Source organism: Erpetoichthys calabaricus, chromosome 3 (assembly GCF_900747795.2).
Source record: "Erpetoichthys calabaricus chromosome 3, fErpCal1.3, whole genome shotgun sequence".
NCBI classification, from domain to species: Eukaryota; Metazoa; Chordata; class Cladistia; order Polypteriformes; family Polypteridae; genus Erpetoichthys; species Erpetoichthys calabaricus.
Window position 1 is genome coordinate 251445541 of NC_041396.2, and position 24557 is coordinate 251470097.

Below are 24557 nucleotides of genomic sequence, written 5' to 3' on the forward strand. Positions count from 1 at the left end.
TAAATATTATTTGAATATTTTTATTTGCAATTATGTAATTAGTACACATCCTGCAGCTCGAGTTTGTGCCTGGCAGGTGTCTTCTCACTAGAGAAAGTCTACAATCACAACTATGTTTCAATGGCCAACTGGTGAGAATCTTCACCAAAATTAATCAAAAGGTACAACGTCTGACTCTTTTGATCTTGTGATAGATCTTATAAAAGAGATAAGCTCTGTTTTCTACTGACTGGTAGACTTTTCAATTTGAATAGTCTGTCATACATTCCCTATACTATTAGTATAATATTTTGAAATGGCTTCAGCCTTACTGGAGACTGTTTGTTGCTGAATGCTCCCTATATCTAGTAAGTATTTATGATTAAATTATTTGTAAAAGGAAAGGGGGGAAAAATTCATCAAGTTAATTACTTCTTTTCCTCTTCCTGGTTTTCCTCTATTCACAACATCCTATGAGGTTTTTGAGAGTTTCATGAGCAGCAAACTTTGTAACAACATAATGAACTCTTGAAGCAAGAATGCCTATGTCTCTGGAGATGATCTTGCAAACTTTTGCTTTATGATGTTTGAATGGCAAGAGCTTTCTTAGTCTCTGGCAGCTCCCATCTTCAGCATTGTCAATAACAAACAGGAAATGAAAGCTGACCTTTTTAAGCATTAAGCAATTGTTCACTGCTTGATATTTGCTATGTAAACACTGCCGGGTTATTGCAGGTAAGGATTTTCACTGCAATGAGAATCTAGTTCTTCCGGTCAATTTGGTTTAGATTGTTCAAAAGGGTGCCAATTATGTCTGAGAAAAACTTCAATTATTATAACACATCCACACATTTCCTTTTTTAATTATTATTGCTAGAGCCTTTGCTTCTCTACATAAAAATGGGCTCATGTAGACCAAAGTTGTTTAACTTTGTATAGAAAACATGTATACACATGTTTGTTATGGGGCTGATCTTTAATCACTATAAGGTGTTTTGAAACATATCAAGAAATACAGACCATAAACACATTTAGGGTCAAAATAATCTTGATATCAATTTAAGAACACGTCGCCCAGCACTACCTCAAAACTAATCTTGCACATAATAAAAAGTTAGATACTTTAAAAAAGTAAAAACGCCCAGGCTTACCCTCAGAAATGAGTGGTAAAAATCGTTAACCAGCAACCCTGAAAACATATTGACTCCACAGAAGTACGGACAATGCATTGATAGATGTACACATCCATTAATATCCCTGATCCTTTACTTTAAAGATGTTTATAGGATTATTGGTAATGTGAATTGTTCTCATTTATAATAGTTATTTTAGAGATCTGTGCTGCTTGAGATACCACTTAACTTCTCCTCTCACTTACATTTTTGAAAGCAATCTCTTAAAAACAAAGAATTCTGCAATTTCAATGTTCTCTATTATTTTAAATAACAACAAAACTTCCACCAGTCACTTTATTCCTCTGTCCACTACTCTTTCTATCACCACCACTTTTCATGACACCTCCTTGATTCACAGCAACATCTTGCCTGCTTTCCTCGTATGTCTTCCAAGCAAGTTCAGAAGATATGTTCTCTGGCATTGTATGAACCAAGTTGAAAGACAACTGGGACTTTAAAGTTTTTCTTCTTGATATTGTAAATGGGTTAGTGAATTGCTAGGGATGACAAACACTTATGCTGTACTGTTTGCCCAATATAGGCATTTAAGTGAAATAATTACTGCTTTTCTTACTTCAATATTATATTTGAAATCTTAGTGCAAACATGGTATATTTCTGTATTTCAGCTGATTTCATTCGCAATACACTCTCAAAACACTTAAATTCTGTCAATTTACGTTGATTTCAAAGACACATTAAGCAGTACTAGGGTGTTGTACCATGTTAGCCATTATGATTGTAGAGAAAAGCCAAGCAAAATGACACCTTTTACTGGCTAACTAAACAGATTACAATATGCAAGCTTTCGAGGCAACTCGGGCCCCTTCTTCAGGCAAGATGTTCGGGCCTGAGTTGCCTCGAAAGCTTGCATATTGTAATCTTTTTAGTTAGCCAATAAAAGGTGTCATTTTGCTTGGCTTTTCTCTAAAGACGCATTAAGATTATTAAGTTACACTGATAAAAAGTACACAATGACACTGTCAAAACCAACAATATTTAAGGCCATGAAATTATCTTTATTAACCAGGACTGGATGATCAGTTTAGCATTTTGATGGAAAGATGCAATACTCAAACATACGCACACTCAAAAAATGTGGACTGACTTTGTAAATGCAGTAATGACATTTATACATTACCTACCATTTCCTTTCTAAAGCTACACATTAACTGTGCATACACGAACAATACACTGCCTGATGACTGAATAGGTACTCAATGAGTACGTTTCTGATTATTTGAATGAATCAGGAAAGTAAAATCTATTTCATTCAGTTTGTGCAGAAGGCTTTGCATACCAGCAGCTTCTTTTTGTAGTTCAAATCAACTCCAAAGGAGAAAGAAAAAAAAAATCCAGGATGTTACATGTTGCCATTTCTGTAAGTCATCCTTTCAGCCCAGTTGAACCTTAGGATGTTAGACCATTCAATCTCAAACTGTAACTGTCAGAACATATATTTTTTGTATGAAACTGAAAATTCAAATTATGAGGAATTCCGATAAAAAAGTAAAAGGATAAACATGCTGTAAATTGGATACACCAGAGCATATCAGCAGCTAGACTCCTCTTAGACAAATAGGCAGGCACCTAAGGCAAATAAGGATCATTATCTTTCTAAGATATAGCCTTCTTTCACTTCTTAAACATTATCTTTATGTACATAGTGTGTTTCTGGTTTGATGGCCTTTAAAGCTTTTAGTGGCTGCAAAATGCAGGAAGCAGTGCCCATATGCTAATATAAAGAATGCTTTTAGTAACAACTAGAGAAGAAATGTGGAATATTATTTGTTGCAAAAGTAAATGCAACCCAATGTATATTGACTTTCATTGTAGGCAGTTTACAGGCACTGTCCACTGGCAGACACACTTACACAGCTGCACAACAAATTAACATGTAGAAATAACTGCAAATAGTAGAAGTGGATAATCACTTTTCTTTTTTTTCTTGAGAGGAAAGCTTATAGAATAAAAAACCAACCAGTTACATGCATTGGTCAGGATCAACCTAACATAAAAATGATTTTTCAAAGCTAGAAACTATTTAGCACTCTTAAATAGTCAATGTGTGTTATTTTTTCATAGCACACTTCCCTATACAAGCCCTGGCTGCAATACATATTTTGGAATATTGAACACCATGAACAAGTACACAAATATGTCTTTATACTGATAGACATCTATTTAAAATAGTTTCTAATAAGCTTTTATGAATTAACAAGCAAATGAAAAAACTCAAAATGATCAACTAGACCACTATTGGGCACTCAACAACGTACCATATAGCAGGCAGATGTTGAGGGTTTTGGTGGAATACAACAAGGAGAAGACATTAGAAATAGTACATCCATTCAAAAGTTCTATTCCAAGTCTGATGGGTTAACCAACGTCTTAAAAGAATTCTTTATTCCCAAATGATAATTTTTATAGTTGTTTGTAATGATGACTGAAATCAATTTTTAATTTCATGTTCTCATAGAGACTAGAGAGAACATTCTTGATACAATTGGCTTGAATGGGAATCTAAAGTTATCAACAGGGCACAATATTAAAACTACCCCAAGAAATACTATGGCTTGGTAAGAGTAAGACCACCTGCAAATTTTTTAATTTTGCCACATAAGCACAAGGGCAGGGGCACAAAAGTACCACTAACATTACACACAACATTAGCAATAATTTAACATGTATCAATATCAGTCACATTCTAAAATTAGGCTTTGACACTCTAATTCCTTCTAATGTTGTGCTTCTCCCACTCTCACCTTCACATCTGTAAAAGCAACTAGTTTGTTGTACAGATGGCTACTGGAAAACTGGCTAACAACAAGACAGACAATAACCACCACCACCGAAATGGTCGAATCTATTATATGAGTCAATATATCGCTACTGGAAAACTGGCTAACAACAAGACAGACAATAACCACCACCACTGAAATGGTCAAAACTATTATATAGGTCAATATATCAATCATTGAACATGGCAGTTACATGGGCCCAAAATAGAAACTTTGCAAAGTTTAAGCTTTCATTTGCAGTAATGGCAGCACTGTTGGTGATTTCATTAATGGCAGGGAAGACAAAAAAAAAAAAAAAAAAGAAGAAAGAAATGTGTGCCAGTCAACCTGGACTGGCGCTTAATGCTGCTGAGATTGCCTCTGGCTTCACACGACCCTAAATTGGATTAGGTAAGTTTGACAATGTTATTTGTACACTCACATTCCATTCATCTGTTGACATTTGGATGAGAAATGTATCAAAAATGCAAAGCATTTAAAAAAAAAAAAACAAATGGGATAAATTGTTTTCAATGAATGAGAGCAAGACAGTTAAATGCCTGGGACTACATTCAGCACAGCAACAACACTTTTATTAAAGAATTTAAGAATGACTCTACAGGAGAAGGGTAACATCCACCTCTAGATTAATTTTACATTTGTTTAGCCCTCTTCAATATGTACTCAGTTATTCTTTCACTTTAGCCTTTAACTGGAAATGAGAAAAAATAGGTGCATATCCTAATTCAACTGTTGTAGTTCTAGCCTGAAAAAGCAACCATTTAGAAAACCATTTTCATAGTGAGCAAAGAACTCTTACCTCCCAATTCATGCTAGTTTAACCTTCACGTTCAAGAATAGGTTGGCAAGCCAATAGGAGTTCCATTAAATGTCAGTTTTTTGGAATGCTGCCATGTCACTAATCATGCCCTCTTTACATTCCAAAAATAACAGGGGGGCATAAAAATATACCACTAACCTAAAGGAAAAGGCTAAAAGATTTGTTCCCTCCAAAAGCCCGGATGGAACAAAACACGAAGTAAAATAAATAAATAAATAAAAAAAATGTTTTGCCAACAAATATACATATTCAGAAATCACAGTGCAACCTGTTGTTGATTGCTGTTACAGGAATCTGCTTGTCAACTAAACTTGCAAAGTCAATGATATGGCCCTTCTCTTTCCTTCCTGGACTTCACCCAACTTTCACATGCACTAATTTGTCAATAGAGCCTATGACTGTCTGAAATTCTAGAGCTGCTTCATATGAAATCAGATAAAAGGAATGGAATGTCTGTTGACCACTTACTGCTAAGATTGTTAGAGAAGCAAGCAAGATGGTTACAAACATAGTTGAAGCTGCAAGACCTTTAAAAGACACAACAGGCAAAAGACATTCAGATGGCAGTTGTATATAAATCATTCCGTAAGCTGCAGTAAAGCAGCTTGGTCATATCAACAACAAACTTGTTGCACTTCAACAAGATTCATAATCTACCTCAAGACTACCATTAGAATACTTGTTCTCATTTGAGGAGGTACATGGAATGAGGGTGATAGCTCAAGAATTGAAAGGATTTTGGCACCATTATTGGTCATATCAACAACAAACTTGTTGCACTTCAACAAGATTCATAATCTACCTCAAGACTACCATTAGAATACTTGTTCTCATTTGAGGAGGTACATGGAATGAGGGTGGTAGCTCAAGAATTGAAAGGATTTTGGCACCATTATTGGTACTTAAAATTAGGTCTCTTCTGTATTTTATAAACACAGATAGCTTGCAAAAGCAAATGCAACTTTTATGTTTGTCTTTGCAACTTCCTCCTGAAATCACACATTTTATTAAGTGTCCATGGACCAGCATATGTTGTGGCTTTCATTTAGTTTCAGCTTCACTAAGACTTGTGATATATTCATGGAGGTTACTTCCGTTTCTGTCTTTAAGAGCATTCTTACATGCTTGCATGAAGTTCTTATTTAAAAACAATGGGACCTAAAAAAAAAAAAAAAAAAAAGAAAAAAAGAAAAAAAACTTACCCAGAAGATGAAGTTGAAAAAGAATAAAAGAAACTTTACGCATTTCATTCCTCCTTCCACAGCCATGATGAAGCCTTTTTCTCAGGATCTAAAAAAAAAAGTCAAACAAGAACAATCAATTATCAACCCCACAAATAATCTCACATCCTTATCATTTTTTCCACACTTTAGATTTATAATAGAAGCAGCACAGAATACCGCACACAACAATTGGGAGAATGCCCACATTATGTCATACACCATCACTTTTTCTTTTCAGCGTCCTATGACATCACATGGCCTCACTTGCATTTTGATCAAGGCCCTTATCTCCAGAGTGTGGAACAGGAGCTTAAGAAACAATATGTGTAATCTCCAATGTATTCAGCAAAATGTTATTAAAATGTGTCTGAAATGTAGTTCTCTAGAAGCAGAGGGATCATTTGCCCAAGAACAGATGAAACCTCTCATTTTCTCTTCTCTTTTTGAAGATTACACAATACAAGGGACAGGCATGCAACTCTCATCTAAAACAATTTTTGCAGCAGCATGAAAAACCTGTAACATTAACAATATGGTTTTGAAAGACACTGCTTTTGAAAGGCATTTTGTCTGAGTGCATCAACACTCCGCGCTAACCTTAAAGCACTACCCTCTAGTATAACAACTTTCCCTTGACATATACCTTGTGATTTTATTATATACTCTGCTACAAAATATATAAAATGGTGTGACTTTCTCTAAGTTTTCCATACACATTTCAAATATGTATGGGTTAGGATGTCCAGCAACTTTCAATTGGCCCAGTCTGATAAAGCAAACAAGGCCCTATCAACAGCTGATTCCTGTCCCATCAAGAGCTTAATCTCTGTCTTGACTGCTCCTGGTACCAAGGAATCATAAACTGGATAAAGAGGGACATGATGTATTTAACATGTACAATATAAAGCTTCACAATTTTGGGCTAAAAATATTGCATTAAGCTAGAATTAAAAAAAAAAAAACCTGAAAATGTGCAGCTCTGATACAGTGCTTTTCTTCATTAAATACCGTTTCATACAGCTGTTTACCTGTGCTTTACCACTTCAAGTTACATATTCAAGGAAATAACCTTTCAGTCATTTTTGGGCCTTTCAACCTACTTGATGACCTTTTTTGGAGTCAAGATGATCAGGACAGTGCAAGTGAGAGGCTGAATGAACCCCAAATATACACAAATATAACTTACAGCCCAATGATCTAGCTGCTCCTCCTCCTCCAGCAGGCTTCCACAAAGACAATGCCGCATCAGCCATGAGAGTTACTAAAGCCCTATTCGGAAAGGATTAGTTTTACACCAGGAGGTGGGGTAAAGTCAGTGCTTTAAGTTTGACAGTAAGAAATGCCAGTACTGAGTACCGGTACATACTGCTACACTGGGAGTTCTTCCCTTATGAGAACTGGTGATTAATGTATATGCACTGCTGTGTAGTGCAAGTTCTGACCACATTAACGGTCCTTATTTATTACAACAATATTTCTATTGCTTCTCCAATGGTCACCACAACCTCGAGCATTTCAGTATGCCTTCGGATTTCTGTGGGGATACCCCATACACATTTGCCCACCCCCCCATTATTGAGCAAGCACAACAAAGTGTACAAGTGCAGTTCTTTATTTCCACTACAGGCACTGGGTAAAGCAATTATTACCAGAGGACCTCTGTAATCTCAGTCCTGTCAATCATTCTGATAATGGTTTTACTGACATGTCAATTCAGACAGGACTAATTTAATTTGGGGTTATTTTTTTACGGACTTTTTATAGAGGGTAAAAGAGTCCATAATTTTTGCTGAGATGTGAATGCAGAGTCCATAAAAGTTACTGACGCGAATGATTAGGGTGGAACTAAAATTTCAGAGGTCTCTGGTAATAATTACTTAATCCCACCTCCTGTTGTAACAGTAATCTCATCCAAATGGGACTTTAGGCTTGTATTGCATGTCACCAATGTCCATAAATTGGACCCAAACATTCAGCACCATTCTCCATTTCTCAGGCTGTGACAGGTGCACTCAAAAGCTGGATTGACTATGAAGATGATTGGGACTTGGTGGTACTGGCATACACAAAAATTCATCACCTTTTAGAATCATAACACAAAAAATAGGGATTAGTATTAGTATATGTGAATTTTCATAATTGTTTCTAAAGTAGGGGTGCAGTACAGCAGGGACCATTTAACGTGTAGATACAGTACATGTACACAAATTCAAGGCAGTCCGCTAACATTAACTACGCCTAAAAAAAATGGTAAAAGCATTATCTTTTCTGTTGCATTTGTGATCTTAAAAAATTAAACTTTTAGGATCTTATATCAGAAGCACTACAGAAGACATACATCAGAAGCACTACAGAAGACATTTTAAATGAGCGCAGTCCCTTTTCTACTAAAAAGAATAAACAATTTTCAGTAAGTATGTTTATAACACCTCCCAGCTAAGGCTCAATAAACCCACACTGTAAACAAGTTAGGTGACAACTGGCAAAAGAGTAAAAGGATTTGTGATAGATGTGCTGAAAGCTAGTGAATACAAAGGGTGTAAAGACAGATTAATTCTTAGAAGGGAATGCAACTCACCATCTCACGGGCCATTGTGCACATTCTTCCTAAAGGTACATGCATAGCATAGTAAACTACCTATCTTTAATCACCAAGGCATCAGACAAGTAACAAAAACAAGTTGCTTATTAGTAAAATATTTTAAACAAAACAGATTTAAATTGAAGAAGAGAAAAATAAACAGGAATCACAAAAATCCTAACCATTAATTACATCAGGGTATCTTCAAATTTACTGCAGCTTTGTAATAAAGCCGATGCATATCTACATTTTTTGCCAAAAAAAAACAAAAAAATGCTTTTTTATGTTTTATAAACAGCAGTTCCAACTATGTTCATTTTGGTTTCTCTCCTATGCATGTAAGAGTTATTATTGCTAAACCAAAATATAAATAGCTAATAATTTATTTTTCAGATGACACCAGCATTATAAAATTATTTTAAAATACTAATTAAAAAAAAAAAAGAAAATTAGGTCTGTCACAGGATTCTTCTAATGATATAAAATACAGAATGATTTTCTGTAAAAATACAAAGCTTTCCTCCACAAACAGTAAAAAGTGTGTCTACTGGATATTGCAAAATGGTTACATGATCAAAACAAATAACTGGTCACCACCATAAGTAAAAAGAAAAACAGCTATGTAGAAGCTGTCCTTCATCAATGCTTTTGAGTAGTTGGGCACTTTGGTTTGGAATGCCACCATTGAAACAGAACAGTGTTGTGGGGCCAACAAAACGCTCACATTAATGCAACATAATACTTAACATGAACCCTTTATATTCCACTCTTAATCTACACCAAAGATCTTAACTCACGCTCTTCGAGGGCCACAGTGGCTGTAGGTTTCATTCCAACCAGTTTCCTAATTAGAAGGCAGTCCTTGCTGATAATGAAATTTGGTATTCAATTGTATTGCGTGTTAGATCATTCACTAATCCTTAAATTAGGATCTTCACTCATGGTACTAGGGGGCCGCCGTGACTGCAGGTTTTCACTTCCACCATTTATTTGTTGATGAAGCAGTACGTTGAGCTTAATTTTAGTTAACTCACTTGTTACGATTCAAAATTAATTGCCCATAGTAGGTTTAGGTAGCTGCATTTAGGTTTTTAATTGTTTCACATTTTCTAACCGCCATAATTAATAACAAAATATAAATAAAAACAATATAAACAAAATATAAGTATCAAAGATCCACCAGCAACTGGGCCCTGTCCACACGGGTGTTCAATTCTTGGTTAAATGAATGTACTCTGAGTGAACTAGGCATTTAAGTTGCGTTTTGTAGTGCCGCTTAATTGACTTCAATATGACATTACATCTGCGGTGGGTTGGCGCCCTGCCTGGGATTGGTTTCTGCCTTGCATCCTGGTTTGGCTGGGGTTGGCTCCAGCAGACCCCCCCGTGACCCTGTGTTCGGATTCAGCAGGTTGAAAAATGGATGAATGGATGGATGACATTACATGCGAGTTTGTCTGCCTCTTTTAAATTGCCAACCTGCAACCCAGATTGCAGTTATGTTTGTTTACTGGTATGGGGTTGGGGGAGTTGATATGGGGGTTTGTTGTGGGTAAGCAATAGGTAAGCAATATACAAACAGTAGTCAGGTATACACTCACCCACCGGCATTAATAATCCATAGCAGCTGAAGTTATGTCACTAGCACAAACCTAGAAACTGTTTTGAATTCTCCATTATTATTTTGATATATACATATACACACACACACACAGTACTGTGCAAGAGTTTTAGGGGTGTGAAAACATACTATAAAGTGGGAATGCTTTGACAAATATAAATTCTAATTGTTTATTTTTATCGATTTACAAAATGCAAAGTGAGCCAACAGAACATCTAAATCCAATCAATATTTGGTGTGACTACCCTGTGCCTTCAAACCAGCATCAATTCTTATAAGTACACTTGGACAAATTCAAGGATTTTGTAGGATTACAGTCAGGTGTATGATTAACCAATTATACCAAACAGTTGCTAATGATCATAATGTTCATATGTAGGTTGAAACACAGTCAGTAACTGAAACAGCTGTGTAGCAGAGTTCATACTGGGTGAGGAACAGCCAAACTCTGCTACCAAGGTGAGATTGTAGAAGACAGTTTCATGTCACAGACAAGATTGGGCACAGGAACAAGACACAAGGTGGTTATTACACACTAGCAAGGTCTCTCCCAGGCAAAGATTTCAAAGCAGCTCTTTTGAAGAAGCGCACAGAAATAGGCAATGCTGAGGACCATAGACGCAGTGGTTGGCCAAGGAAAGATGAAAAACATATCATGCTAACTTCCCTCCAAAATCAGAAAATGTCCAGCAGACACATCAGTTCAGAACTGGCAGAAACCTGTGGCACCCAGGTACCACCATCCACTGTCCAGAGAAGTCTGGCCAAAAGAGGTCTTCATGGAAGACTTGTCACCAAAAAGGCATGCCTTTGATGTGATACATAAGCTTAGTGAGTAGTGAGCAGCTTTTTTTATTATTATAAATATCTATTGTGACAGAGTCTATATTCTGCCAATTACTGATATCTATACCAAAACAAAAACTATTTAATTTATGTTATGATTAAGAAATTCAGACACTGATAAAAAATAGTTTAGAATGAAAACATGCAAGCCATTTTTGAAAAGAATTATTAATTTAGTATTATACTTCTAAAAAAACGCAGCAATTTAAGAGTATTAGGTGAAAATATGCTTTTGTTAATAAATTTAACTTCAAAAATATGAACCTCTATTAAGACTGCAGCAAACAGACAAGAGGGTAAATTACTATGGTCCATGGTGGGGTAAGTGCGTAAAATATTCATGTGGTACACTGGGGGACCTCTGAGAAATAAAAGTTGAGAACCACTGGTCTAAGTCACTTTGAATGATTTTTAAGAATTTATAGAACAATACTGATCACTTGTTGAAGATGCAATCCACTATTCTATATGGTGTTACTACACCCTTAGCTCAACCTTCAAATGATTACAAGCAAAAGCAAAATAAGCAAAATGTATTGTAAAAACAAAGCAAAAATAAACAAACAAAAATATCCTAGGTTGATTTCACCTTACTTCTGAAAAAAGGAGGTAGTGCCTTGAAGATGCTCTCCCACCCAGGTCCCTGGTGACCCGGCTAGGTAATGGCCAAGGCCACCCATCACAATACAGTCGATTCAGCTTAACTGGGCCACCGGTTAATTGGGGCAGCCGCTTATTTGGGCCAAATCTCAAGGAATGAAAACCAAAATAATAAACTAATACATAATTTATATGCTTAGTTGGGACAACATTCCGCTTAATTAGGACAGTAGCAGATGTGTGCTGCAAGTCAGTCATCTATCGTCGCCCGTTGAAGAAGCACTGGTAAGTTTAGATAGTAGCACATGTCTGCTTAATAGTCTATCATCTCCACTACCAAACCATATTCAGTTACCCCTACACCACCTCGCGTGTACGTATAAGTAAACTTTTTTTTTTGTCAATTTAATTTATAAAATTATAATTCTTGCCAAGATGCCAAGAAATTATTTTACACTTTCAAGTAAAATTGCTTTGCTGGATAAAATTAAAAGCCAGCCATTTAATACAAGCCATCGCAGGCTCGCTGAGATAACTGGTGTACCAAAATATACCATTGTGCGTCTCTTACAACAAGAAAATCAACTGCGTGAGGAATGGGCATTACAGAAAAGACGAACGGCAAAGGACAAAGTACAATTAAGAGGAATCGACTGTATATACAACAGAAGTGGTAGATTCACTGGTTTGTTCATGCAAAACACTTAAATTTAGTGAAACTAAAAAACAAAAAGAACAGGTCAGCATTGTTGGGCTTTTCCAACATCCTAACAAAAAGTAAAAGCTTACCTGAATATACATGTCCTTACAAATATTGTAATATTAAGTAAAAGCTACATTCATATTGAAAAACGCAGTTTCTTTTAATAAAAATGAATTGCAGCTTTTAACCCAGCTAGACTAACTAGCCTCCCAACAGCTCTACCTTGAAGCACCTTGAATTAAGGCTGTGTGAAGTGTTAAAAGCTCAAATTGTCATTTCACAGCATCAATGATGTACAGTACCACTGCCTTACTGGAGAGATGGCGACATGCTTATGGATTACAATAAATTAGCTGCTTTACCCATGAACACCACAAAAAGCGTCTACACTGAGGGTTGGGGAGGGTGATGCACAGCCATTTTAGCTTGGGACACAGTAGTTTTGTGGTATTTAGTAATGTTATTACAAAGGTTCAAAGGTGAATTGATCCAAGTTCATTTAAACTTACTACAAATGACACAATGATATGTTGGCATGAAATTCTAAAATAAGATCTGCTTATTCATAAATTTGATTTAAATAAATATCCAACAGGAAACTAGAAGTCACTAGTTACTTTATTCACTCAAATAAGGCATCCTCAATTCTTCTCTTTCTATCATCATCATCTTCTTTCGGCTGCTCCCATTAGGGGTCTCCAAAGCGGACCACCTTCTTCCATATCTATCTGTCCTCTGCATCTTGTTCTGTTACACCCATCACCTGCATGTCCTCTCTCACCACATCCATAAACCTTCTCTTGGGCCTTCCTCTTTTTCTCTTGCCTGGCAGGCTCTATCCTTAGCATCCTTCTCCCAATATACTTAGCGTCCCTCCTCTGCACATGTCCAAACCAATGCAATCTTGCCTCTCTGACTTTGTCTCCCAACTGTCCAATTTGAGCTGATCCTCTAATGTACTCATTTCTAATCCTGTCCATCCTCGTCACCCCCAATGCAAATCTTAGCATCTTTAACTCTGCCACCTCCAGCTCTGTCTCCTGCTTTCTGGTCAGTGCCACCGTCTCCAACCCAAATAACATAGCCAGTCTCACTACCGTCCTGTAGACCTTCCCTTTTACTCCTGCTGATATCCATCTGTCACAAATTACTCCTGACACTCTTCTCCACCCATTCCACCCTGCCTGCACTCTCTTTCTCACCTCTCTTCCACAATCCCCATTACTCTGTACTGTTGAGATCACGTATTTAAACTCATCCACCTTTGCCAACTCTACTCCCTGCATCCTCACCATTCCACTGACCTCCCTCTCATTTACACACATGTATTCTGTCTTGTTCCTACTGACCTTCATTCCTCTCCTCTCTAGTGCATATCTCCACCTTTCTAGGGTCTCCTCAACCTGCTCCCTACTATCGCTACAGATCACAATGTCATCAGCAAACATCATACTCCACGGGAACTCCCGTCTAATCTCGTCTGTCAACCTGTCCATCACCATTGCCAATAAGAAAGGGCTCAGAGCCGATCCCTGATGTAATCCCACCTCCACCTTGAATGCATCTGTCGCTCCTACCGCAGACCTCACCACAGTCACACTTCCCTCAGACATATCCTGTACAACTCTTACATACTTTTCTGCCACTCCCGACTTCCTCATACAATACCACAGCTCCTCTCGAGGCACCCTGTCATATGCTTTCTCCAGGTCCACAAAGACACAGTGCAACTCCTTCTGGCCTTCTCTGAACGAACCAAAAAAAGCTCCTCTGTATGCTTAATTACAAAACATTGTGACTTGGCTATAGAACACACTTTGACTTTTCTTATTATCCTGTGTGCAAAGGACATGCCACAAAATGCGCATTAGTCCGAGTATTGATTGGTATTGTGAGCTGTCAACATACGATGTGCATGTAGGAAGACAATGGCTTATGATTTAAAAAAAAAAATAAAAATAAAAAAAAAGTCAATGCTTTGTTATATAGTACAATCCTTTTTTTAAATCTCAAGTGCACAGTACAATTTTTCATTCCTATTTGCCACAAACAGTGCTTTAAATGTAACCAAGTTACTGGCGGTACTCTAGGCCAGGGGTGGGCAAATTCATTCCTGGAGGGCCGCAGTGGCTGCGGGTTTTTGTTCCAACCCAGTTGCTTAATTAGAAAACAATCCTTGCCAATAATTACATTTCATGGCTTGTTAGTGCTTTAACTCTGCTATGTCAAGTCATTCTCATATTCTAGATTTTTTTTCCATTCTAAGGATATCATCCAAATACTTTGAAGTGTAAAACAGATGAGTAATTCTCAGTCCTTCACTTTTTTCTCTTCTCTTTCCTTCCAAGTATTTAATTAAACCAAACAGTGCACGACAAATACACACAGGTGTAAAGGGTAACAAGCAAAATGGATAACTGCTGGTTTCTTTTGTCATTTGCATCTTATTGCTAACTAGCAAAATACCCGCGCTTCGCAGCGGAGAAGTAGTGTGTTAAAGAGGTTATGAAAAAAAAAGGAAACATTTTAAAAATAACGTAACATGATTGTCAATGTAATTGTGTTGTCATTGTTATAACTGTTGCTGTCTTTTATATATATATATATATTATATATATAATATACACACACACATAAACATTTATATACATATACATATATATACATATCTACATATACACATCTACATATATATACACACATACATAAACACACACATAAGACTTACTGACTGAAACGGGCTTTCATTGACAATCATGTTACGTTATTTTTAAAATGTTTCCTTTTTTTTTCATAACCTCTTTAACACAGTACTTCTCCGCTGCGAAGCGCGTGTATTTTGCTAGTATATATATATATATATATATATATATATATATATATATATATATATATATACACACATACATACATATACACACATACATGCAGTTTTAATAACACAGAAATCAATATAAACATTAACATCATTATCATATGAGAATATGAATATATAAGAAGCACATTTCATATAAATATAAATTATTAAACAGTAAAATCTTCTTCTGTAATTTGCTACCGTGGCAATTTGTGTGTCTGTCCAGGATTTTAAATGACCTGTAGCTCGCAAACCGTTTCACCCATACACTTGAAATGTGGTACACATATAGTACGTCACGTCTACTATCCGCTTTATGGGTGATGATTGTTTTACTCTTTTTATCTTTATTTTATTTTATTGTAGAATCAACTCCTATCTGCGCACAGCAGGGCAGCCGTGGGCGGATGCGTATGGTGTATTCACTCCATGTTATCGTGCATTGCGCTGTCAGTGGTATTTTGATAAAAGAATTTGAACAACATATAAGAAGCGTATAAATTATTAAACAGTAAAACATTAACATTTAAGAAGTAAAGTTACATTAAGTACTACTGCAGTGCCTTCGGGTATACCTCATTTTTTGTTTGCCCATTACATGCTTAAATGTATACATTTTTTGGTGCACCTACCGGAGAACACGCGACATATAACCGAGCGTGGGAGAAACATGGATTTAAAACACGCGTTGAGTTCATCTGCTGGTCTCCCTCGTGGAATAACTGGTAATGTTTGACTAAAATCTACAGCGAGTAAAACGACATTACCTCCTATTTTTTTTTTTACGATCTCTGAGATGTTGCTTTTTTCGGTTCAAGGCTTCATAAGCTCTTTTATGTTGTATGGTGTACTTATCCCAAACCATCATCTTTGAATGTTGCAAGACTTTCGCCTTGTATGTAGATCGGGGTAATTACATTCATTGCATTCCTAGTCTGAATCACAATCCGATTGTATGGGTGGTTACCTGGCACTGTAGGGTTGCCACCCGTCCTTTAAAATACGGAATCGTGGCGCGTTTGAGAATGAAATTGCGCGTCCCGTTTTGAATCAATACTGGACGGGATTTATCCCGTATTTTTTTTATCATTTTTTTTTTTAAAGCAGCGTCTCATGCAAATCATCCCACACGCATTTTATGAAGATGCCTCCTTTCCTACTTTTGATTGGGTAATACTTGATGTCATCGTTAGTTTGATTGGTATTTTTAACTGTCCAGTGAGGAGGGTGTGTCTTTTAAGTACAGTCTGCAAAGTGTTGGCACTGAGATGTGGCGTCAGCGCCATAGTTGAAGCCCCTAACGTTGCGGTCAGCAAGTCGGCTAACATCCGCCATGTGCCGTCTTTCAGTTGCGAGAAGCAGATCATAGAATGGTTGAAACTGTTGCCCCTAACGTTGCGCCACGGCGTGTGGTTCGTTTATACCTCGTGTCTTCTCATTAAACTTTTATCTCGCGAATATGTTATTGCAATCCGCAGCGGGAGCGTTTGTATAAACTTAATTTAAAGTTACGTTTTACACCGTGCTTTGTTTCCCTTCTGAACATGCTTGTATGCTTAACTCGCTCCGTTCTCAATTGTTTAATTAATTTTTTGCTCTTCGCTGTTTGCGGCTGTTCCTCCATTTCCCCCCACTTCGTTCTTTTATCTCGCGAATATGTTATTGCAATCCTTAACGGGAGCGTTTCAATAAACTGATTGAAAATAGTTTTGCATTTACCTTTTTAGTAAAAGGCGAGCTTTTAAGCCTGAGAAATCACCCCGTAAATGCACACGTTTAACTGGACATGTGTTAATATGTATGGTTACACAGTATTAAAAGACAGTGAACAACGTCAGTTACCTTTCTTCCCGCGTTTGATAAAAGGTGAGCTTTTAAGCCTGAGAAATCACCCCGTAAATGCACACGTTTAATTGCACATGTGTTAATATGTATGCTTACACAGTATTAAAAGACAGTCAAAAATTAATGTAATTTACCTTCGTTCCCGCGTGCGACTCGTGCTGTAAATCTCTTCCTTGTTTTTAGTTCACGTGATTACGTAGGAGGTGTGATGACGCAATACGTGACTCCACCTCCTCCATTACAGTGTATGGACAAAAAATATGTTCCAGTTATGACCATTACGCTTTGAATTTCGAAATGAAACCTGCCTAACTTTTGTAAGTAAGCTGTAAGGAATGAGCCTGCCAAATTTCAGCCTTCCACCTACACGGGAAGTTGGAGAATTAGTGATGAGTGAGTCAGTCAGTCAGTCAGTGAGTGAGTGAGTGAGTCAGTGAGGGCTTTGCCTTTTATTATTATAGATAAGGAGCAATTAAAAACCAAGAACGCAGCTGTTTAAGACTTAAATAAGCAAAATTAAAAACCAAGAACGCAGCTGTTTAAGACTTAAATAAGCAATAAGGGTTCATAATCTTAATGAGGGAGATAACTAAAATGAAGCAGAAGTGTTTCTAGAGCAATAAGTGCTTCTTATTAAGCAATTGGGTTGGAACAAAAACCTGCAGCCACTGCGGCCCTCCAGGAATGAATTTGCCCACCCCTGCTCTAGGCAGTGTCTTGTTCCTCCTCTTAATTCATAATAATTTTATTCCAGGGGGTATGGGGGGGTGGAATTGTAACATCGCTGACAAGTTGCATTTGCCTGGAGATTCGTCACCCACAAAATGAACCAACATTCCATCATACAAACGAGCAGCTTCTGGGGGAGTCTTTAAAAAGGGGCAGACCTGCCAAAGGCACAAAAGAATTCCAACTTGTGAAGCCAAAGTGAGCGATCTTTTTCAGGATAGTGAAAAGAGCAAGAAACCATGGGTACTTAGAGTCCATGAGTATTGCAGTGGCGCAGCGTTACAAATATACCTCCACTTTCCCATTCAAACTTTGTGTGTGATGTACTGACCTGGCTGCCTTCCCTCAACTACAGCACAGTCTTGCTAAACTACGTGTAGCAAAGCACAGGAATCTCACGCACTTCCTGATGCAAATGTGACACTTTCTTGTAAGGTGAGCAAGATTTTAAAAAAGTGACGGCTGCAGTTTAACACTCTGAGGAAATTTCTGGAGCTAATTGACGATGGAAGATAGCAAATGAATATTGGCTCAGTTCTACCTTGAATGTTTTCTTCCATATTAACATGCAACATCAAACACTAAACAGAAAATTTGGATTTATTAATTTGCAAGCTTATATAAACATTTGCAAAGCTTTTCTCTGAAATTAGTTACTACATAGCTTTTTATGGAACGATACATGAACAATAATTAGCAATAATACACACATCTACACATGTTCAAAACTTATAATTTATGTGTTTCAGTCATTGCTTTTGCACTTCAGTATAAGACAACCACTAAGGGTCTTGTTAATAGTTTTAGGCTGAAACGAGTACAGCTTGATCTTTGCGGTTTCTTGAATTGCAGCATTCTTTCACAGCAAATATACCTGTTCAACAGGAGACTAAACGTTCCACTGATCCAAGGAGATGTGCATCCAACTAAGCTTTTGCTTTTTTAAGCTTGTTTGAAAAGCCCAGCAACGCCTACATGTGTTTTCTTTTTATTGTTACGTGACCTCTTATAGTTTCATCAAGTTTCCCATGTATTTTGAAAGAAAAAAAAAAATGAATAAAAAAAACCCATTAATCCTGTGGGAAATTTATGTTACAACGGTACAAATAGACAAAGGCATAACTAACACTAAGTATAAAAAATAAGCATGTAAAATAAAAATAGAATATAAAATTTCAAAATAAAGTACAATAAATCCTCATTCACTAAGCTCTACAGGTTCATGGTGAATGGAATACAATACTATGCATTCTGTATCTTACACAATCCCTAGTATACTGTACTAAACAGTAATAGCACACTGAGCTTGAAGTATATCACAGTCATATTGCATGTTAAGTTAGATGGCTATGGAGTGGAAGGATCTCCTGTAACATCATTGGAGCACTTTATGTTAGTCAGTGTACTGCTGAAAACACTCCTCTGTCCAACCACAACACTACGAAGTGGGGGATTAGCATTTTCAATAATAGTCTAAAGTCTAGACAACATTCTCCAAATTGCCACAGTTTCTGAGCTGTTCAGTTTCTCTCCTATCACACAGCCAGTCTTCTGAATTAGTTGTTTAGCCTCTTATTATCTGTCATATATAGACATTCAATGTTGCACATTACTTTACTAAAGTGATTTATAGTTTCCTGTACATGTTTTCAAGATATTCTTACAAAGAATGACAACTTTTGAAAAATCTCTGGATGAGATATTCGGACAAGTTAACTATTACTAGGGATGCACCGATACCAAAATGGGTATCTGGTATCGGCCTCGATACCACATTTTCTAAAGTACTCGTACTCGTTAAAAGTCCCCCGTTACCGGGGACCGATACCACGGTCTGAGAAATGTCTATGTTTGAGCAGCGTGTAAGGGGTTAATCACAGGCGCCGAGTGCCCGCCCCCAGGCCCCGGCTGCAGCTCAGAGCGGGGAGAAGGCGAGGCGAGAGATGTCAGCCGTGTGGAACTATTTCAAAGTGAATGAAGATGACAAAACAAAGGTGGACTGCAAATTGTGCTCAGCGAAATTGTCCAGAGGAGGCTCAAAAGGTAGCGCATTTAACACAAGTAATTTAATCAAGCACCCAAAATCCCAACACGACAACGAGTATAAAGAGTTTACCCACGCTTCTAAACCAACACAACCCACGCTGCAGCAAAACTCTTGCAAGACGAGAGAAAATGTCCAGAGACAATCCACGTGCTGTGAAAATAACACAGGCAATTATCGAGTACATTGCATTGAGTGACCAGCCACTCTCGGAGGTAGAAAATGTGGGATTCCTGCGTCTCCTCCATTTTCTGGAGCCCAGATATGATGTCCCAAGCCGCCGCTACATGACTGACACGGAGCTGCCTAAACTACACGACTCCGTGAAAAAACATATCCACAGCCTACTGCAAGCCTCCTCTGCGTTTAGTTTCACTACGGATATTTGGACAAGCAGTGCTAGCCCCGTGTCGCTAATTAGCCTAACCTCCCAGTGGATAGACGAGAGTTTCTTGTTTTTTTTTTGTTAAGTTATATGACTAAAGCTGTTACCTGTAAATTTAAATCATGTTTTTATTAAGTACTCGGTATCTGCAAGTACTCTGTATCGGCGAGTACTGAAATGCAAGTACTCATACTCGTTTTCCAAAAAAGTGGTATCGGTGCATCCCTAACTATTACCTAACAAAACAAGCTTGATGGACTTGATGGATGTCCTCTCAAATGTCAAACTTTTAAGATTCTTATGTAAAGATTCTGAACAAGGTTTAGAAGTTTAAGACCGTATGACACTAGATATTTTGTGAGAGTTTTTGCATTCCCAGTTTTATTTAGATTAAAATACAGACTACAAAGCATATCAACTTGAACTCAATATTTCAAAGTAATATCTAAGTAAATAAATTACAAAAAGAACTACCCTATAACACCTGGCTTTGAGAATGGAATGTGTACTTATTTGTTTTAAGTCTGCTTTTATGCAACCATGCATGTGCTCTTCATGTTCTGCAAACACAACATAAGAAAAATAAAGCAAAAATAACAAAACAAATTGAAAAACAACTCATACAATACAAATGTGCATGCAGCACCTAAAGGTTTTAATCTAACTTTAATTTGACAGCCCTAGTGAACAATAGGTAATATTGATTTTCAGGTGACTTGGGAAGAAATGATAATACAGGGAACTGACAAAAATGATATTCCTCAATAAACCCTATTTATACATATTATTCTTACTGGATGGGTTTGAAGAGGTGCAGTTACATTGGAGGGGAACTGTTCCCTTAAGCTTGGATCATTTTCTGTTCCCATTTTCTTTCTGTATATGGTTAAACATTCACAGAACAGGCCTTGGCTTGAGGAAGCAGTTTAATTGCAAAACAAAGGTAGTTCTTTCAATGTTTCTATCAGGAATATCTGCAGGATGCCACTTCATGCCTTAGGAATCCCACTACTACAAAATAAAGCTAATGAGATCTTCCCTTTCATGAGTAAGGAGCCCATAAAGAATTTACAGTGCGTCACTTTAACTTAAAAGTTTGTGTTATGGCTACGTTAACATATATTCAAAAGGCCAAATGTGGTTACAAGTTATTTTACAGTTGAACTATCACAAGACTCAACAGTCTAACTTTTCATAAATGTGAACTTTTTAAATTTTTTAATACTATGGACAGATGCTCACACTTAGCTTTTTACCAGCAAGTCATTTACACCTCCAACACCATTTTCTTGCTTTTAATCTGCAACAGCATTTTGTGCAATGCAAAATAAATGTTTAAAACCTCAGCATTCATAACAGCTATTTTCATTCTCACAGAGCACTGCAACATCCTTTACCACCACAGAAGTAACCATCTCACAAATTGGTCACAAAAAATGAAACAGATCTCCAAGCGATAACAGGCTTCTAAAGGGTGCCAAAACCAAATCCATCCATCCATCCATTTTCCAACCCGCTGAATCCGAACACAGGGTCATGGGAGTCTACTGGAGCCAATCCCAGCCAACACAGGGCACAAGGCAGGAACCAATCCCGGGCAGGGTGCCAACCCACCGCAGGACACACACAAACACACCCACACACCAAGCACACACTAGGGCCAATTTAGAATCGCCAATCCACCTAACCTGCATGTCTTTGGACTGTGGGAGGAAACCGGAGCGCCCGGAGGAAACCCACGCTGACACGGGGAGAACATGCAATCTCCACGCAGGGAGGACCCGGGAAGCGAACCCGGGTCTCCTAAATGCGAGGCAGCAGCGCTACCACTGCGCCACCGCCAAAACCAAATATTAACTAAAAATACATCAAGTGTGATGCAACCATAAGCTTTTTTTCATTGAACAAAAATTAACAGCTGCAATCCATAACTCTTGCTACTTAAGAGGGAATTCAGAATCGGAAACAAAATGAAATCAACCTGATGTAAAATAACGATTTACTTATCATTCTGTTAATACTTTTATTAATGAAGTCTCTGAAACCGAGTCTGGTGCCCCATTCAGGGTTGGTTCCTACTTTGAAACTGATGTAAGTGATGGTCATATTAAGTAAGTATATACTGTAGATAGTTTTGCTAATCTTGGCACAAGTTTATAGAAAGACATGAAAGGTGGAGATACAAAAAAAGAGGAAAAAAAGCAAAACAAAAGCAAGTGGTAAAGCCATTCCCAGGTAATGCCAACAGACAAGGCCAAGTGATCAGGCGAATACATTTTTACTAGACTAGGTAAAGCAGGGGATGGCGGACTTGGGATGTTGCTGTGCACTTTTTCTGCAGGCCGAGTGGTTTTAAATGTACTGCTCTGATAAGAGTAAAACAAGTAATTGCCTAGCGCGAAGATTACAATACTTTTTGCAAACTTCCCGAAATATCCGACTTGCACATTTTAATGGTCCATTAGCTATTTAACGATTGTTAACAAGCATTTTGTTGCAAAATAAGCATGCTGTTTTTCAAAAGGTTTGTGATACTTTCCAGCACTTAACAAAATAATTTTCTAGAATGACAAATATTTAAATACATGATCTGCAACTGCCCTACTGTAAAATATATTTAAAGAAAAAAGTATGCAACAATCTTCCCAGTATCAACCTATGAGACAGTCACCATCGCGCTCACTGGCACACAATCGCTCCACACAAGTCGCTCTTAGCCACGCTTCCAGTTCTAGCACCTGGTCAAAATAAAGACCCCACACATTACACTATTTCCCTCAGAATACCAATCCCCAAAGTCCCGGTTCTCGTGATGTCTACCCCAACAAAAACACACCCACCCTCTTTCACAATCGCTACTCACACCACTCAATTCTTTTTTTCTCTTTTTTTTTTTTAAACACCTTCACGTGGCGTCAACCCACGTGACTTGTACTTTGTTAAAATCATGAGTTCTCAAAGAGCAAACAAAGATGGGCAGGGTAACAGAATTCTGTTAATGCGCTAGTTTTCCTTAGTAATGGAATAAATTATGTCCACACTTTCAACTTTCTAAATCCGCTCACTACAATGTCCGGGAAATCAATTGATTCAAAGAAGCTGCAAGTCAGGCCATTTTGAAGAAGCAGTACTAAAGAGAGAAAAAAAAAAAGTCAACCCACCAGATAAGTACTACTCAGTTCAAAAACCACAATCGATACTAAACACAGACATCTCCATCATCCTCTCAGCGTTCTGCGACTAACTTTCACTGTCTCACGTTACAAAGCCCATCCCTTAAAAATGTCTTTCTGGAACGGTTTCGTAATCCTATTTCTGAAGAAAATAACTACTATCCATATTTGTAACCTCTATTCGCTTCCCATGAGGAAGAACTCGAACTTTTTTTTTTTTTTTAACTTCTTTAGTAAGGCTTTGTTGCCCTTCGCAATGTTGTCGTAATACCGTGTCATATACCCAGACCCCCAAATCTGACTTGACAAAACACTGTTTATACGGTTAATTCGTCAGCTGCTCGGCCATTTCCCGAAAGGACAGATAAAAACGCCACTGTGTTTAATCTGTTTTTTCAGATACCCGCTTTCAAAACAATAGGTCACGCTTGTGTTAGAATCTCAGGAAGCAAACAAACAACATGACTTTTCTACAAAACCTATGCTAAAAGAAACTTTATGTAGTTATGTTGTGAATAGCCTGTGACGCTTCAAAGCAAATTCTACATCTCCGAAGTTTAACACCTTCGGCCACCACCTAATTATAATATATATCAGACAGCCATTTCACAATAAATCAACCTTTTCGAAGAAAAATACGACAAAAGAAAAAGAACCAAAAGACCAGACTCTCACAAAAACTCACCTGACGATCTTCTTTAAAATGTAAGCAACTTTTAGACAACGACCAAACGTCGCAAGCTTCACTTGTCTCTCTCCTTTCGCCCGCATACACTATAGCCCAGCCCGGAGTGTGCGTCATGCGGATGCATACCCCGCCCCTAACATGGACGCGTCCATTTCTGCTACGTAGCCGTAGCCATAGAATGGAATCAGTTTTTGCACTGGCGGAACATTTTAGATGAGTGTAACTGGACATTTTCAGTATCGAATTTTACCGAAATAAATATCTGTTTTTTACATATGTTTATTTTGAGTATGACTCGCTGTAACACTTGATGAATATAATGAATTAATTGAAGATCACATACCGTCTGGAATCTAAGAGGAAAAATCTCCGATTACAAAATATGGCGCGGCTTGCAGTAAATAGAAATGAATACAGAAAGATAAGGCAGGGTTTGTATACTTGGCACAAGGGAAGGTCAAAGGTAAAATGTGGAAAGTACTCTTGAA

The 24557-nt window shown here is 37.5% G+C and overlaps 2 protein-coding genes across 2 annotated transcripts in view; both read right to left on the reverse strand.

Annotated features, from left to right (window-relative positions):
- Positions 1–24189, reverse strand: part of cd63 (CD63 molecule) — a 51848-nt gene extending 27659 nt beyond the window's left edge. The window contains exons 1-2 of the mRNA XM_028798038.2: positions 24067–24189; positions 5977–6064 (exon numbers count right to left, since the gene is read on the reverse strand). Of these exons, the coding sequence (XP_028653871.1) occupies positions 5977–6042 (66 nt within the window). The 5' untranslated portion in view covers positions 6043–6064; positions 24067–24189. The remainder of the gene's footprint in view (positions 1–5976; positions 6065–24066) is intronic.
- LOC127527216 (uncharacterized) lies at positions 13083–14076 on the reverse strand (the record flags this gene model as incomplete). Its single annotated transcript, XM_051925228.1, has 1 exon — positions 13083–14076. A coding segment is annotated over exon 1 (927 nt), but the record flags the coding sequence as incomplete, so codon positions are not given.
- Positions 24190–24557: the final 368 nt, after the last annotated feature.